At 49.7% G+C, this 14062-nt stretch overlaps 1 protein-coding gene and 1 pseudogene across 1 annotated transcript; one reads left to right on the top strand and one right to left on the bottom strand.

The window, feature by feature from the left end:
- Positions 1–726: 726 nt before the first annotated feature.
- On the bottom strand, positions 727–14048 carry SLC20A1 (solute carrier family 20 member 1). The gene is made up of 11 exons (XM_011377866.2): positions 13894–14048; positions 13035–13641; positions 12745–12885; positions 12480–12565; positions 8195–8291; positions 5855–5974; positions 4126–4395; positions 3488–4046; positions 2750–2935; positions 2197–2281; positions 727–1605 (listed from the first exon to the last, which is right to left on the bottom strand). Exons 2-11 carry the CDS (start codon positions 13372–13374, stop codon positions 1450–1452), a joined length of 2040 nt encoding a protein of 679 aa, XP_011376168.1. The 5' UTR covers positions 13375–13641; positions 13894–14048; the 3' UTR covers positions 727–1449.
- LOC111730609 lies at positions 10021–10137 on the top strand (annotated as a pseudogene).
- Positions 14049–14062: the final 14 nt, after the last annotated feature.

Genomic DNA, 14062 nt, shown 5'->3' with positions numbered 1-14062 from the left:
GCCACAAGGTGCATCCAGCGAGCCCTGAAGGCTGAAAATGATGTCCACTCCCTGATAACAAACTCCCTGAAAGCGACAGATGTCCTCTAACCTGTTTCATCAGCTGTAAAGTAAGGGCCAGACCCACTGCAGGTGTCGAGGACTCCACATGCATAAGCTGAGTATAGGCCCGACGTAAATAGGAGACTCTACAGCGTGCCCTGACCTCAGCCCTTGGGCATAGGCCAGGCAGGCAGAGCCTTGCCCTGTTACAGGCTGGCTGCCAAAGAGCACCTTCCTAACACCAACTCTCAGGACAAGAACTGTCATGTAGTTTGCAAAGCAACACACTTCCCGCAAACTGTGCTGACCAGGAGTAAGAGATAGTAGTTGAGACCAACACTGAGGATTTTTAAATAAAGCTGAGCCCCACACACACACCGCCCCCCACCCATCTGAGCAACCACAGAGCTAGAAACAATTGCAAGCCAGTCCATTCGCACAGGAAAACTGCGGCTGTTGAAACCGGTGAGTGTATCTCTGTGTGCCACTGTGAGAATGTCGAGGTTCTGCTGCTGCAAGAAAAGCTGCCAGTGCTACACAGTCCCCACCAAAGGACCGTGATGGGGGGAGTGGGGACCTGAAGCTGGTGCAGTCCCTACTGGGTGAGATACCCCCTCTCCTAAGAACATGAGGCTGACCAGTCAGGAGCCCAAATGCTTCCGATATGAATAAACACCAGGAGAATGCAGTTTCTAAAAACTGTAGATCTTTTATTGAGTGAAGAGGTAGACAGATGGACATGGCAGGCCGGCGCATCTAGCCTGCTCGAGCTCACACCCGCCTCCTCCTCCACCCGCTCGGCCAGGAACCAGGACCACCAGGCTGCAGCAGACTTTCATCTCGCTGCCCCACGGCACTGTCAGGACTGCTGGCAGAGTCACAATGCCCTGTCATTGCACCCAAGAACACTGCCCCCAAGTTCCCAAGGATGCCAGCAGAGCCTGCCCCCATTGACAGGAGGCAGGGCGATGTGACTGCTTCTCTACGACTACAGGAAAGTTTCAGGCATATTTTTGTTAAGTCCTGTGCGTGTGCAGCAGAAACTGGTGATATCACCAAGCAGAGCACTGTCATACGGCTCTGAATGGTGTTTTTAAAAAAAAAAAAATCACAAATTATCTTTAGAGACAACATCAAAACACAATGGAATGGAAGCTGGATACAAAAAGTAGAGAAGTATGTACAGGAAGTCACAGCCAACGGGAACCAGTATAAACCTGGCTATTTAGCTAATTTTGAGACACATGGTATTAAGCACAAAAGCAATTGCAGCACGAGCTACACCTCCTCCCACAGCTCCCACACCTTAGAGACCGTCCTGAGGCCTTCTGAAACCCTCGTCACCCCTCAAAGGTGCGGAATGCAAGGTGGCCCAGCATGGACACGGTTCCCGCCTCGACCTCAGGCCTACAGGATGGCATACTTGAAGACCGCCATGATGGCAGCGCTGATGACACCGGAAATGGGGACCGTGACAAACCAGGCCACGAAGATGTTGCGGAAGAGCCGCCAGTCAACAGCCTTTTTGGACCGAAGCCAGCCGACGGACACGACCGAGCCCACCTAGGAGAGAGCGGGGCGGGAACCCGTCACAAGGGCAGTGGTGCTGAAGTAGAGATGCATGGCTTCACAGACATGGGGGCCCAGACTGCCAACCAAGTGCTCATGGGAAGAGGAAGTAACATAAAAGCCAGTCCTCAAGTCTGCATGGACTGGGGTGAAGCACAATAGAAAGAACACCTCCTTCCCCTTCCGAGCTACAGGGATTAAATGAAATGTACCAGAAACTATTAGTTGCTTTAACAGCAAGTCACTTTAAGTTGTAGGTTTTCCAAAGATCATTCTAGAAAAAGCTTGATATTAGATTTCATAGCCAATCACTCCAGGCCCCACAATGAGCCAATTTACGCTCCACCTCAGGCAGCATTTCTTCCTCCCCCGAGGTGACCACATGGTCACTAAGCAACCTTAGGACACAGCCCCATTTCTTAGACCTTCAGTCCCGAGAGGCTCTGAGCCTCTACGTTCTTATAGTCACTTGTCCTGAATGTGTGGACTCAACGCCCCACTGCATAAACTTTCTAAACCAAAGCTTCGAAGAAAAAACCTCATGTCACAAACCATCCAAAGGGCATGGCGCATGACATCACTCACTTTACAGTGCGTTGTGCTGATGGGCAGGCCAATGTTGGATGCAATCACCACTGTGAGGGCAGATGCCAGCTCAATGCTGAAGCCACTGCGGACACAAACAGGTGACTTGTCAAGAATGACATCTGGGTTTCTGATGAGCTGATGCCACCCCAAAGTCAAACCTGTCTCGCTGCCCCACGTGGTAACAAAGCCCCCACTTCATCTGCTAGAGCGCTAGGAGCCCACTCCAGTTAGGCCACGGCTGCCCTGCTCCCTCTTCTCTAGCATTGGAGGTTTAAGGTTTCTGGAAGCCCAGGAGTTTACTAAAGTTTAAATGTCAGTCTCAGCTCCCAAGTAAAACACATAAAGGCCAAGTACACATAATTCGTTCTTGGCACACCCTTCCTTAGAATAAGTGACTGTGCTCTGAGGCCACTGGAGTTAAATCCGTGAATGCCTGACAGACAACGCCTGAGGGCCAGACAGGAAGTAGTAACTGAAGTTCACAGCACCAAGGACAGCGTGAGGACCCATAACCCAACCTGAGCTGAGGCTGTGTGTGCAGGCGGCTCACCTGGAGGGCGTGATTGGTGTCAGGTCCTTGCCCATGGTCTGGATGACTCTCCGGCCCCACACCCACAGGCCGGCGCAGATGCCCACGCCGCCATACAGCAGCAGCCATATTGGGGTTGCTACTTTTGAAGACACATCTCCTGTGTCATAAACCAGATACAGAGCAACCAGAGGGCCGATGGCATTACTGAAAGAAAACAAAGGCAAGGATAGTGTTTCAGCACGACTAGAACCTGGTCAGCTCCGGTTTGCCAAGCAACTTGCTAATTATCTCAGTGATGCTCAAAGCTCACCTGGCAAACAGGTCTGTATCACAGGGAATGAACAGTCCCACACGCACAAGAGAAGGCAAAGGCGCTCATCAGTGGACGCCATACGCGCAACCCCGGTGTCCCCACAGGGAGACCACGAGTTTACAAAGCACACAACCAAGGCCGCAGCCTACGAGCCCCTCCCATGGGCACGTTGTGCTCCCTCTCCCACAGCCAGCAGGTGTGGGTGAAGAACCGGTCCTGCCTAGACAAAGGCCCCTCTGAAAGAGGTCTGTGAGGTGGAAGACATGCCTTGTACTCACTCTAGGGAGAAAGACTTCACTGCCCCTTCCGTTGTCAAGTCTACCCTCTTATCCCACCAGACCACTTGGGGTCCCATGTGGGAGCCCCGTGGCCACAAGCACAGCCGCATGGAGGGCAAGAGGCATGAGAACAGAACGAGCAACACGAGAGCCCACGTCACCAACCTGACGTCATTGCCTCCGTGGGCGAAGGACCCAAAGCAAGCCGTGAGGATCTGCAGGAACTGGAAGAGGAGAGAAACCTCTGGCTTATCCTGGTCGTTCCACTCCTCCAGAGAGCCGCTGCTTCCCTTTCTGATCCCCAGAGCTGTCTCGGCATCGGTGCCCACGTCCACCTCAGAGGCCGAGTGGAGGTCGGCCACAGCATTGCAGTAGCTGGTGTAGCTATCCATGCGGGCCCGCTTCCTGCTGTCTGCACCTGGCCACGTCGGCTTCTCGATCTCCTCACCCTTTGGCTCGCCATCCCGGCCACGGAGCGAGTCCAGAGGCATGCCGCAGATGGCCATAGTGTAGGAAGTGTAGCTGTTGTTGCGCCTCAGGGGCCTGTCCCCGGAGTCCCCCATGCAGTCGCCCACCTTGGCGAGATGCAGCTTGTGCAGCAGCTCCTTGTACAGGCCCGAGTCCTTATGCACAGTGTGGTACTGGGAGTGGCCACTGACGGCCAGCTGGCTGCTGACAGCCTGGCTGAGCTGGACCAGGTTCCCGCTGGGCAGCTGCACCGCACCTGGCAAGACCCAGGAGGACACTCAGCACCAAGTCCCCAGGTGGCCCCAGCAGCACGCGTGCCAAGCAGTCCCACTCACCATTCCCAGTGCCATCCACGCTGGTCTCTTCCTTCAGGTCCAGGCTAGGGAGCCGCTGGCACTCCGGCACCTCCTCTAAGTCCCCCAGCTTGAAGGACACGGTCCTCTCCTCCACCACAGCCCGCAAGGGCACGGTGGCAGGCCCCGTCTCAGGAGCAGGGCTCTGGGATTCGACATCACCAAGAGACAATTTTGCTTCTTCGTGGTCTTCCTTCAAGTTTTTCTTCTTCTCCATTAACGGGCTTTCTGAAGGACTGCACTTGATTTCTCCTAAAAAAAAAAAAAAAGAAAAGTTTTTTCTGTTAGATCCTGACCACAGTAACTTGTTCCACATCTGCCCTCTGTCACTTCAACATAAGACGGACATCGACGTGAGTGAACGTGCAGGACAGTCCCATCTGCTGTGTGGCCACGTCTCATCCTTCTGGGGAAGAAGCCCGCAGCGCATGGCACTGCATCAGGGCGGCACTCTCTCAGTGAAAGCCCAAGAGCAGGGTTACGTGGGCTCTGCTGTGTCCCCCTCTTTTACCCTTCAGAAATACAGCATACTCAGCTAGCTCCCCGTGGGCCGGGGACTGAAAATGTGGGCCACATCTGGTTCATGCTTAAAAAGGAGCCCAACCCCCCTCCATGAGTTCAGGCCGAGCAACAGAGCTCAGTGCAGGCAGCTGGAGGTGACACTTGAATTTCTGCCTCCAGCTAAGGCCATGCCACCCTCAACGAGCCAGATCTCGTCTGATCTCAGAAGCTAAGCAGGGTCAGGCCTGGTTAGTACTTAGATGAGAGACCCTCTAGGAATACCAAGTACTATATGCATTAAAAAAAAAAAAAAAGAATTTCTGCCTCCATAATACATGCATGCCTATGGTTCTCAACCGCAAGGCCAGGCAGGACTGTCTGCTGCCCATCATGCCCATGCTCAGTGTGTGCACAGGCTCACTCAGGCATTGGTGGAGAAAACATGAGTGAGACCTGTCCCATCTTCCCCAGAATGAGGGCAACCAGGTCAGCAGGCCCGAGCTTCCTTCCCAGGGCCCTGGGGCGGCTGCGTGATGCAGCACTGCCTCCAGTGCCACTGCAGCCCGCAGCCTCCCGTGCGAGGACCTTGTGCGCATGGGAAGGGTGGACAGTGGCCTGTGAGGCCATAAGTAAGGGAGGGGCACAGGAGCTACAGAAGATGGCACTGCCATTCACCCAGTGTCCAGTGTGCAGAATGCCTAAGTGATGCCTTCACATGGCACTTGCAAATGTTCACCTCTAGAACTCGTGCTGTAATTCTGGAAGCTGCCAAGTCAGACAAATGTTAGCCATGGCCTCGCATGTCTGACTCCAAAGCTACACACAGAAGTAGAGAACACGTTTTCCGCACTTCCCAAAAGCACTGTTTGCCCATCCCTTATTTTTCACTAAGGTCTCTTTAAGTGTCTTAAGTAGTTTTCACTTAAGGTAGGCCCCAACGTCTCTATCATCACTGGCAACCGCTCAGATGCAGTGAGACAAGAGACCAAGTGCCCAGCACATGCCTGCAGCACAGGCCATGACCCTCCTGATCAGTCTCAGGTCACTGAGTCAGTAAGACGACAGTTTGGACAATAAACCCATATCCTCAAAAGTCCTCTTAAAATTTCTGACTCTGCCAATCTACCCCAACAGTGGGTGTTTATAGGTAGCCAAACAAAAACAAATAAGCACAACACTACAAATTAAGTTTCTGCTACATGTTACTTACGTTCAATTTTTCTCTTCATCCTGGGACAGACAAAGAACCAGACGGTAAGGGCACAGAGAACCGCACAGCCCACCGAGATGAAGACGGTACCCCACAGAGGAAGTCTGTCAAAGCCCAGCACTAGGAGATAAAATGGTGCATCTTGAAAACCCCAGGGCCACAGCCCCTGCAAAGACGTGTAAATCCGCCTGTGGGGACGTGGGTTCCCCAAGCCAGGCCCATCACCCTTCATGGCAGTTGCCAGCCTCAGGTTCACGGATCTATTGAGCTCGTGCAGATATCGGAGAAAAACCCAGCAGTCTTGAAACCCATGCCAGTCCTGCCCACCTTCAACAGCTGCTAGACTGCCGTCCCCCAAGCTGCTTCACAAACTAGCCTTGGCCCGTTTCTTGCCTTGCACAATGATGGAATTACTATACCCTGAGAATCTGCAACTAGTTGTGAAAAACCAGAACCGTCCCAGCCTCTAGATGGTGGCCACATAGAGTGTGGAAAGGTGCTCCTTGTCACATCAGCCACACCAATTTGATTTTCTGTGGAGCCCTGGCAGCCACTGTACTAGCCTCCAGCAAAATCCTCTAACAAGATTATCTTAGATTCATTATCAAACTAAGATACAGAAAACAGAGATATTATTTATCAGAAAATAAGAATAGTTCAAAGGGCCATCTTTCACAAAAGGAAAATAGTTCGAGTAGTTTCATCCACAAGCCCTATCTTAGAGAGACTTATCAACTTCTCACATGGCTCAGGGACCATTACTATTAGTCACCATCTGCTTATCATTTATTTAAATGCCAAGCCTCTAGCCTGTATCAACATAGCAAAACACCATAGAATCCTGTTTAAGCCTAAAAAAAGTTCTAAATTATAGTTTATCCCAGAAGAACTTAATTACTTCTGGCTGTTTTGCTTATTAGATATTAAATCACTTATAAAATAAAAACCTTACTGCCCCTCCCTAAAATGATTCTTCTTTAAAAATCTTATAACAGTTTAAATGACTATATCTTCATTTTAATACTATTTTAATCGATCTCTCACAATTTAAATTTGCCAAGTCAAAAAATTCAAAAAAGAGAAATGAGACTGATTTTCCTTGTAAATGACCCACATGGGTAGAGCAAAAATACCCAAGTTCTGTTTTCAAAAATCATAGAAAACTTAAGTTTCTAATTTTACTGCTACCACAAAAAACACCAGTGCTTGGAGCTTCACAGGACACTTCTTGGTTTAGTATCAAGACCCTAATTTACAACAGAATGGAAAAGCAGCATGCAAGCTAGTCCTTGCCTGTACTATTTGGTAAGGAGGCTGGTGTGTCCAAGGAAGACCAATATTCCCAAAGGGTTGTCCATTTTCTCTCCTGATTAGCCCAAGAATAAAGCCAAGGTTAAAAATACTGAGCTAACTCTGTTTCTGGTTTGTGACGCTGCCTCAGTGAGCCTCAAGCAGGTCAGAAATGAAATTAATTTAGTGGGCCAAGATGAGCACGATAAAAATCTAAAAAGAATATCTGAAAATGTGAGTGTAGAACACGCAGTGCGGTTCTGTAGCCCCCAGGTACTACCCCAGTCCCCTCTCCTCCCCACTTCGCTACATGCACAAGTGTCCTGGACATCTGGACAGCAACGGACACAACATTCTTCCAGCCTGTGAACCTAGACAGCACTGCTGAGCTGATGCCCCACAAGCTACAAGGTGTCAGTCTTGACAGTCACTAAATTAAACATGTATCATAACCCCCGGTTGCCTGAGCCCAAACATAAAGTAATTGATATTTCAATCTTTACATTCTCACAAATTATTTTCCTCTTAGCTGCACTCTTCTTCCAAGTGCACTTAGACCAGGTGTTAAACATCCCAACTCTTCTCGTTCAAGCAGATTCAGAGGACAAAATTTAGCACTTAGAAACAAAAGGAATTCCATGCATGTGGGAGAGAGAAACAAGAACATCCAGCGAAGATGTCCTAATTGGCTGACAACCGAAGACCAAACATGACTAGGGGCTCTTCAGTGGTCAGCGGTGGAGACTAGGATCGAGTGCAGTGTTTTTAGCACAGACAGGAGAGAGGGAGGGAGAAGACCATGTACCGTGGGTCCTGTGAAGACTAAAGAGTAAAGGCCTGCAGGGACTTAGAATCTGAGCAGGTCTCTGGTTGAAAGCCTATCTAGGTTAACTCAGCATACACTAGCCTGCAGCCTTCTGAAATGGGTGCAGGCCAGCCACCTTCTAGGAGATTTCAGCCCTGTAAAGCAAAAAGGGGTAAATTGGGCATTTAATGCAAGTTTTGTAAACAACTTTAAATTCACATCTAAATATTCTGATGTGTACTTACAAGGTGCTCCCGTATACATGATGGAAAACAGGTTTATCCCAACCGTGCAGGCATAGAACACTGGCAAAGCTCGCAAGCCATTAGGGACTGGATCCGCCTGTAAAATATCATTGAGACCAAGACCGTAAAAGCTCTGAAAGCCACCCAGGGACCTAGATCCTTGTGAAAGAGCATCTTTGGGGATCCCAGTGCCAGTGACCACCTCTCCACTGAAGCCCCCAAGGCTAGCTGGGCATCTCTGACACCTCCTCCAGGAAGTCTGCCCGTCAAAGCGGATTTCTACACCTACTTGAAGTTAAGTCTGTGTTTGGCTTTTTGTTTTGTTTTGTTTTTTGGGTTGCTTTGTTTTTGTCTTTTGCAATTTTTAACAAGACTACCTACACCAGGGACTGGTGGGTAAGGAGTTTCAATGCCCAGTGTTCTGAGGTGCCTGCCATCCAGTTGTAAATCTGAACACACACCTGAAGATGATCTAGACACCTGTAAGAGCTGTCAAGAAGAGCCTATGAGAGTTGTAATATTCCTGACTTTTACTGCCTGCAAAGATTTCTTAGAAATACAATGTTCAGTAGAGTATACCTGTAGCCACCCTGCTTAGATACCTTATAAACATGCCATTATCAGCGATTCACTCAAGCACTAAGGTAAAAAATCAATCATGCACTGGTTCATCCCTCGCTCAACAGAACACCAAGCACGTTTCTGAGCACTGAAATAAGGGAGTGAATGAGACACAAGAGCTGCCCTCGAAACTGACATTAACATTCTAATATGGAATAACATAAAGTACTAGCAAATGCTATGAAAAAAACAAAGGAGGGTAAGGGGGCAGTGATGGAAGGGGGTTCGGGAGCAAGTGTCAGTGGAGGAGAGACACGGATGTGTAAGTCACCAAGCATGCACCACCTAGGGGTAAAGAAGGAGCCAGCCACCTGGCTACCTGGGGAGCATAACATTCCAGACAGAGATGTCAGCAAGAGCAAAGGCCCTGAGGCAAAAACTTGAAATGCTTAAGGAACAGCAAGGAGGCCAGCGTGACTGGAAACAAAAAGAGTCTGAGCTGTAACAAACGTGTATTGATTGCACAAGAAAACAGAGTCCAATACCTAAAGAATGAGAGCCCGGACCCCAACACAGGGGAGGGCTAAACTGCAAAGACGACAGCCTAACATTTACTGCTATCTTGATCACAATCCAACGGAAAGTCCAGGGGAGGAAGAGACAGAGGAAAAGGCCCAAACGTGATTCTAAAGTTCTGACAAGAACAACCAGTATACTGGGAAGACGGTGGCAGTGGCTTAAGATCCATCAAAGAAAAGAAAGTACAGGTGCCACTCCAAATCAGCAGATGCCCCCGCCCACTTGAAAAGCTGAGTTGGAGAGACTGCTAGACAGACAAGCCATGATAAGAATAGTAAATGCCCTAAAGAACCTAGGCACCTGAGCCACTTGGCCATGTGGGTCGCACCCGAAAGGCCGTCGACGGTATGAACCTGAGGTACTTATACATTTTTCTTCTGAGAAAAATCTCCAAGGGACCTGAGAGCTCCTTTAGAGTCCCCAATATCAAAACCCAGTAGGACTTTACAGACAGAAGTAGGAACTTCCTGTAACAGATTTTCAAATACAATTTGTTTTGTTACCAGACCAAATTGTAATTGGTTGGTCAGAGTACAGAAAAAGTAAACCAAGTGTTAATGTTTCTGTACAGCCCCCTTACGTATTCCGAGGTATCCAGTGATAAATTAGCCAGGAACAGGGTAGGGAGTGAATGACACTATGTTTACCATAAAATACAGGCTCCTGGCTTTAAAAAGTTACAGTTCGTCTACGGCCATGCCACCCTGAACCAGCCCAATCTCATCTGATCTCAGAAGCCAAGCAGGGTCGGGCCTGGTTAGTATTTGGATGGGACCACCTAGGAAGACCAGGTGCCATAGGAGTAACCAAATTTAAAAAATAAGGGATTGTAAGCTGACAAGGTCCTTGCAATCTGTGAGGTCAACCAAGAGTTGACTCGCCTAAAAACAAATAAAAATAAAAAAATAAATAAGTCACAGTTCACAAGAGTCTAGGAAAAAGGGAAAACATGAGCAGTCCCTCTCCCCTTCACTCCCTCAGTCACTTCCAAGAAGTAACCAGGGCTGACAATTTAATGAAATACTTATTACCATATGACCCATCGAATACTTTATCTAGAAATAACGTATGGACCCACCCTCCATTTATGTGCCCCCATCTGAATTCAACCAGAGCAGTTCATGTTCCACTCACTCAATGCTCCAGGGAGCTTCGTCGTAAAGAATCTGAGCTTGAAAACATGTCCTAGGTCTATTTGATGTGCTTCCTGGCAGAAGGAGCCACCAAGGTCATTTTCTCTGACTGGGTGTACTGCTTATTCCCTGTCCCTAACAGAACTACCTCGCCACCATTCTGCCTTTTCTGTGCCCTAACAACAAACACTCGGAAAATAAAAACTTTTGAAAAGCATTTCCAATGTTAACTTTAAAAATGGACACTTATGTTGGAAGATTTTAACAGCCAGGACCCCAAAAGTTACTAGTCTAAGGATGTTTTCTTGAGATTTAAAACCCAACTAACCAAAAAGTCACACTAGTGGGCTGAAAACTCATCTGCTGTTGAAAGGTTGGCGTGTGTGCGTGCGCGCGCATGCGCTCCCATTCCCCAGGGCGGAGGGTGGGGTGGAAGGACTGAAGTAAGAAGATCCTCAGTCAATATTGTGGCAAACACTATTTCAGTCATTCTCAGTCCTGCCCACCCTCACACCCACACAATGAAGGGAGCTCAGAAGTTAACATATCTAAGGAAGCACTCAGTAACTGGGATAAAGTACCTGGCAGGCCTTCCTCAAATGAGAGGTCTGGGCACCTCAAAATCACCCTCTGCACCTCAGGGCACCATCTCCCTCCAGGGAAGAAGACAAGTTTGTTTAGTACCGGAACACACAAGGCACCAGGACCAAGTACTTCCCAATGACGGCACAGAAGCCCAGGACGAGGCCTTGGAGGCAGGACCCCAACAGGACCCTATCGAGTCCCCCAATTCTCCAGTATGAAGCAAGCTGTGTGGCTCTGCTGAGAATGCTGAAAGGCCTGGTCTGGGCCACTAGTAAGCCTCCCACTGAAGCACCAGTGTCACCCATGACAGCTCTGGGGAGTGGGAGGGCCAGTCTAATCATACACCTTCGCTGAATAAACATCACCAAACTCTGAGTCAGTCAGGGTTCATGAACTAACTGTTTACTCTCAGTCGCATTATGTCAGGCTGCAGATACATCAAGCTTTCCAAGTATTAACCTGCTTTACTCTGCCAGACTCATGGCGCAGGGAAAGGGGTCGACAGCCAGTTTTCCACCCAGTGTCTATGCAGGAGAGGCAGAGTCCTGTCCTGAAGCAGCAGAACGAGACCAGAAGTGGCTCTGTGCAGTCTTATCCCTGGGGATCAAGCTACCATCAGTCTTCACTCAAGATTTCTATAGTTTAGGAGCATTTTAAGAACTTACAATGGACAGTTAAGAGCCATTCACCTCAGAAAAAGAACAACTTTGTTTCCTGAGAAAAATGCATTTATTCTTGCTGTAACTCAGTCCAATGACAACATCCCTTGTTGACCACTCTGGAGCCAGTATCAGACTTCTTGATAAAAGAAATGCTATCAGGTCCCTGAAAAGGGATTTTCAAATGGACAGGAAATTAAATGGTTGCCTAGATTATTTTTTATTTTGACAAAGAAAAACAAAACAAAAAGTGTCTTTGCTGGTTCTTTTTTCCTACTCTGAGAAATCAGTCTCATCATTGTGAGAGATGGAATCTTCACCAGAAGTTTATAAACAGGTCACGCTAATCAGCACTACCAAATCAACTAGGCAGACCCAGACACTCCATTTCACTGGCACAGGGGACACTGTGACTTGCTGAACCCCAAGCTTACAATTCAAAACAGTCTGTGTGATGGCGGTTTAAAATAGCACACAGCTAGACAAAGCCACCCTAATAAATTTCCCTAATTTTCCACTCCCAGTCTCCTTTATTCCTCAGGCGCAACACAATGTTCAATTTTCCATCCTGACCACCCTCTTGAGTACCGAAAACTCGCTTCTTTCATTCAACTTAGCACACAAAAAAGGTGTACAGAGAATATAAGGAACTATTTAACTTTCCAGGACCACATAGATACACACCAATCACACTGTAAGGGTGCTATTTCAATGACACTGACTATGACCTATTAAAGGCCATAAAAGGGATCTGGAAAGAAAGATTACCTTATGGAGGATGAATGCTCGAACGAGGAAGAATAAAATTCCAGACATGATGCCAGAAAGCAGCGGAGAGACGAACCAAGACATCACTGGAAAAAGACACATTAAAAACAAATGTCAACTAAGGAACTGGGTACCAAAACACTTTAAATTTCAGCAGTCTGCCCCTCCCTTTCACACAACACACTCCCACACATGATGCCACGAACACGGCAAGGAGAAAAATTAAGACGCCATATATTAAGATGCCATTTAGAAGTATACGTACCAATCTTTATCAGCTCAGACCACCTGACACCCTCCTGACCCTTCGCCACAAGGGAGAAGCCAATGGTGGCACCGACAATACAGTGGGTCCCAGAAATAGGGAGCCTCAGAAACGAGGCCACCAGCTGCCACGCAGCAGAGCCTGAAACAGTCAAGTTTTAGGAAACAATCAAGTTTTAGGAAGGAAATGGCAAAATTACACTGTGCATTCTAAAGGAATCCTGTGAAGAGCAGGCAACTGCTGCCCATCCCTGAGCTGGGCCCACCGCAGCCCAACAGCCCACCACTCACCGAACATGGCACTGACGGAGCCCGCCATCAGCAGCTCCTGCGTCGTGTTGTACATCTCCACGTCGATCAGGCCCTTCCTGATGGTCTCGCTCACTTTGGCCCCTAGCAGCACGGAGCCCACCGTCTCAAAGATGCTAGCCAGGACGCAGGCCTGCTTCAGGGTCACCACCCCCGAGCCCACAGCCGTGCCGAATGAGTTCGCAACGTCATTGGCGCCCACGGAGAAGGCCAGAACGAAGGCGATGACGAAGCCCAGGACCAGCATCCACAGGTAGTCCACCAGCGGGCCGCTAGCCGCGGCCACGGTGCTGGCCACCAGCGTGGCGGCGGTGGACGCCATCCCCACAGCAGCGACCTGAACTAACAAGCACTGCTGCGCGGCTTTCAAGCGTGTAAACAGGATGAGAGTATGAGGTATCACAGATGCTCTAATAAATATGTATACTATACGATATTAAATACTGTAAACGTAAACTGCGGCAGACACGACTGGTCACTGCTATACGCTGCGCATTGGCATCTGCGGTCCGGGGCGCCTCGGGCTCCGGAGGGCTAGCGGCGCGGCGCGAAAGGCCATGGCAGGGACGCGCGGGGACGCGGACTCATCCTGAGGGGACACGAGACCACAATGGCGCGCGCCCATCGCCCCCGGCAGGACGAGCGGGCCGCACGTGGCGGACTCTCCCCGCACCCGCCCGCCCGCCCGCGCGCGCCCTCCGCGGGCGCCTGAACAAACCTCTCCTGCTCCCGCGCGCCGGGGCCGCCAAAAAGGCAGCGGGCGCAGGTTGGGGGGACAGCACGAGGCCGGAACCCCGCCCGCCCGGGGAAAAAATGCCCGTCCCCGCTGTGCCCCACTCACCACAGGAGACGAGGACCGAGCGGGGACAGGGAGGTCCAGGCGGTGAGCACTCGGTGCACAGGGCTGGGTCCTCCGGGGAGCAACGCGGCGCCTCAGAGGCTGAAAATAAGGAAGAAGGACCACGGGCCAGCAACCATCTCCCCGGCGGGATGGGCCCCCGCCTCTCCTT

Source organism: Pteropus vampyrus, unplaced genomic scaffold, assembly GCF_000151845.1.
Source record: "Pteropus vampyrus isolate Shadow unplaced genomic scaffold, Pvam_2.0 Scaffold323, whole genome shotgun sequence".
Taxonomy (NCBI): domain Eukaryota; kingdom Metazoa; phylum Chordata; class Mammalia; order Chiroptera; family Pteropodidae; genus Pteropus; species Pteropus vampyrus.
This window is presented reverse-complemented; position numbering and strand designations above follow the sequence as displayed.

Coding starts and splice junctions, on each gene's coding strand:
- SLC20A1 (XM_011377866.2), bottom strand. CDS start 13,374: ATGGCGTCCACCGCCGCCACGCTGGTGGCCAGCACCGTGGCCGCGGCT. Junction 5,975..8,194: donor CATGTATACGGGAGCACCTT/GTAAGTACACAT, acceptor TTTATCTCCTAG/TGCTGGGCTTTGACAGACTT. Junction 4,047..4,125: donor CGTGGATGGCACTGGGAATG/GTGAGTGGGACT, acceptor GGGTCTTGCCAG/GTGCGGTGCAGCTGCCCAGC.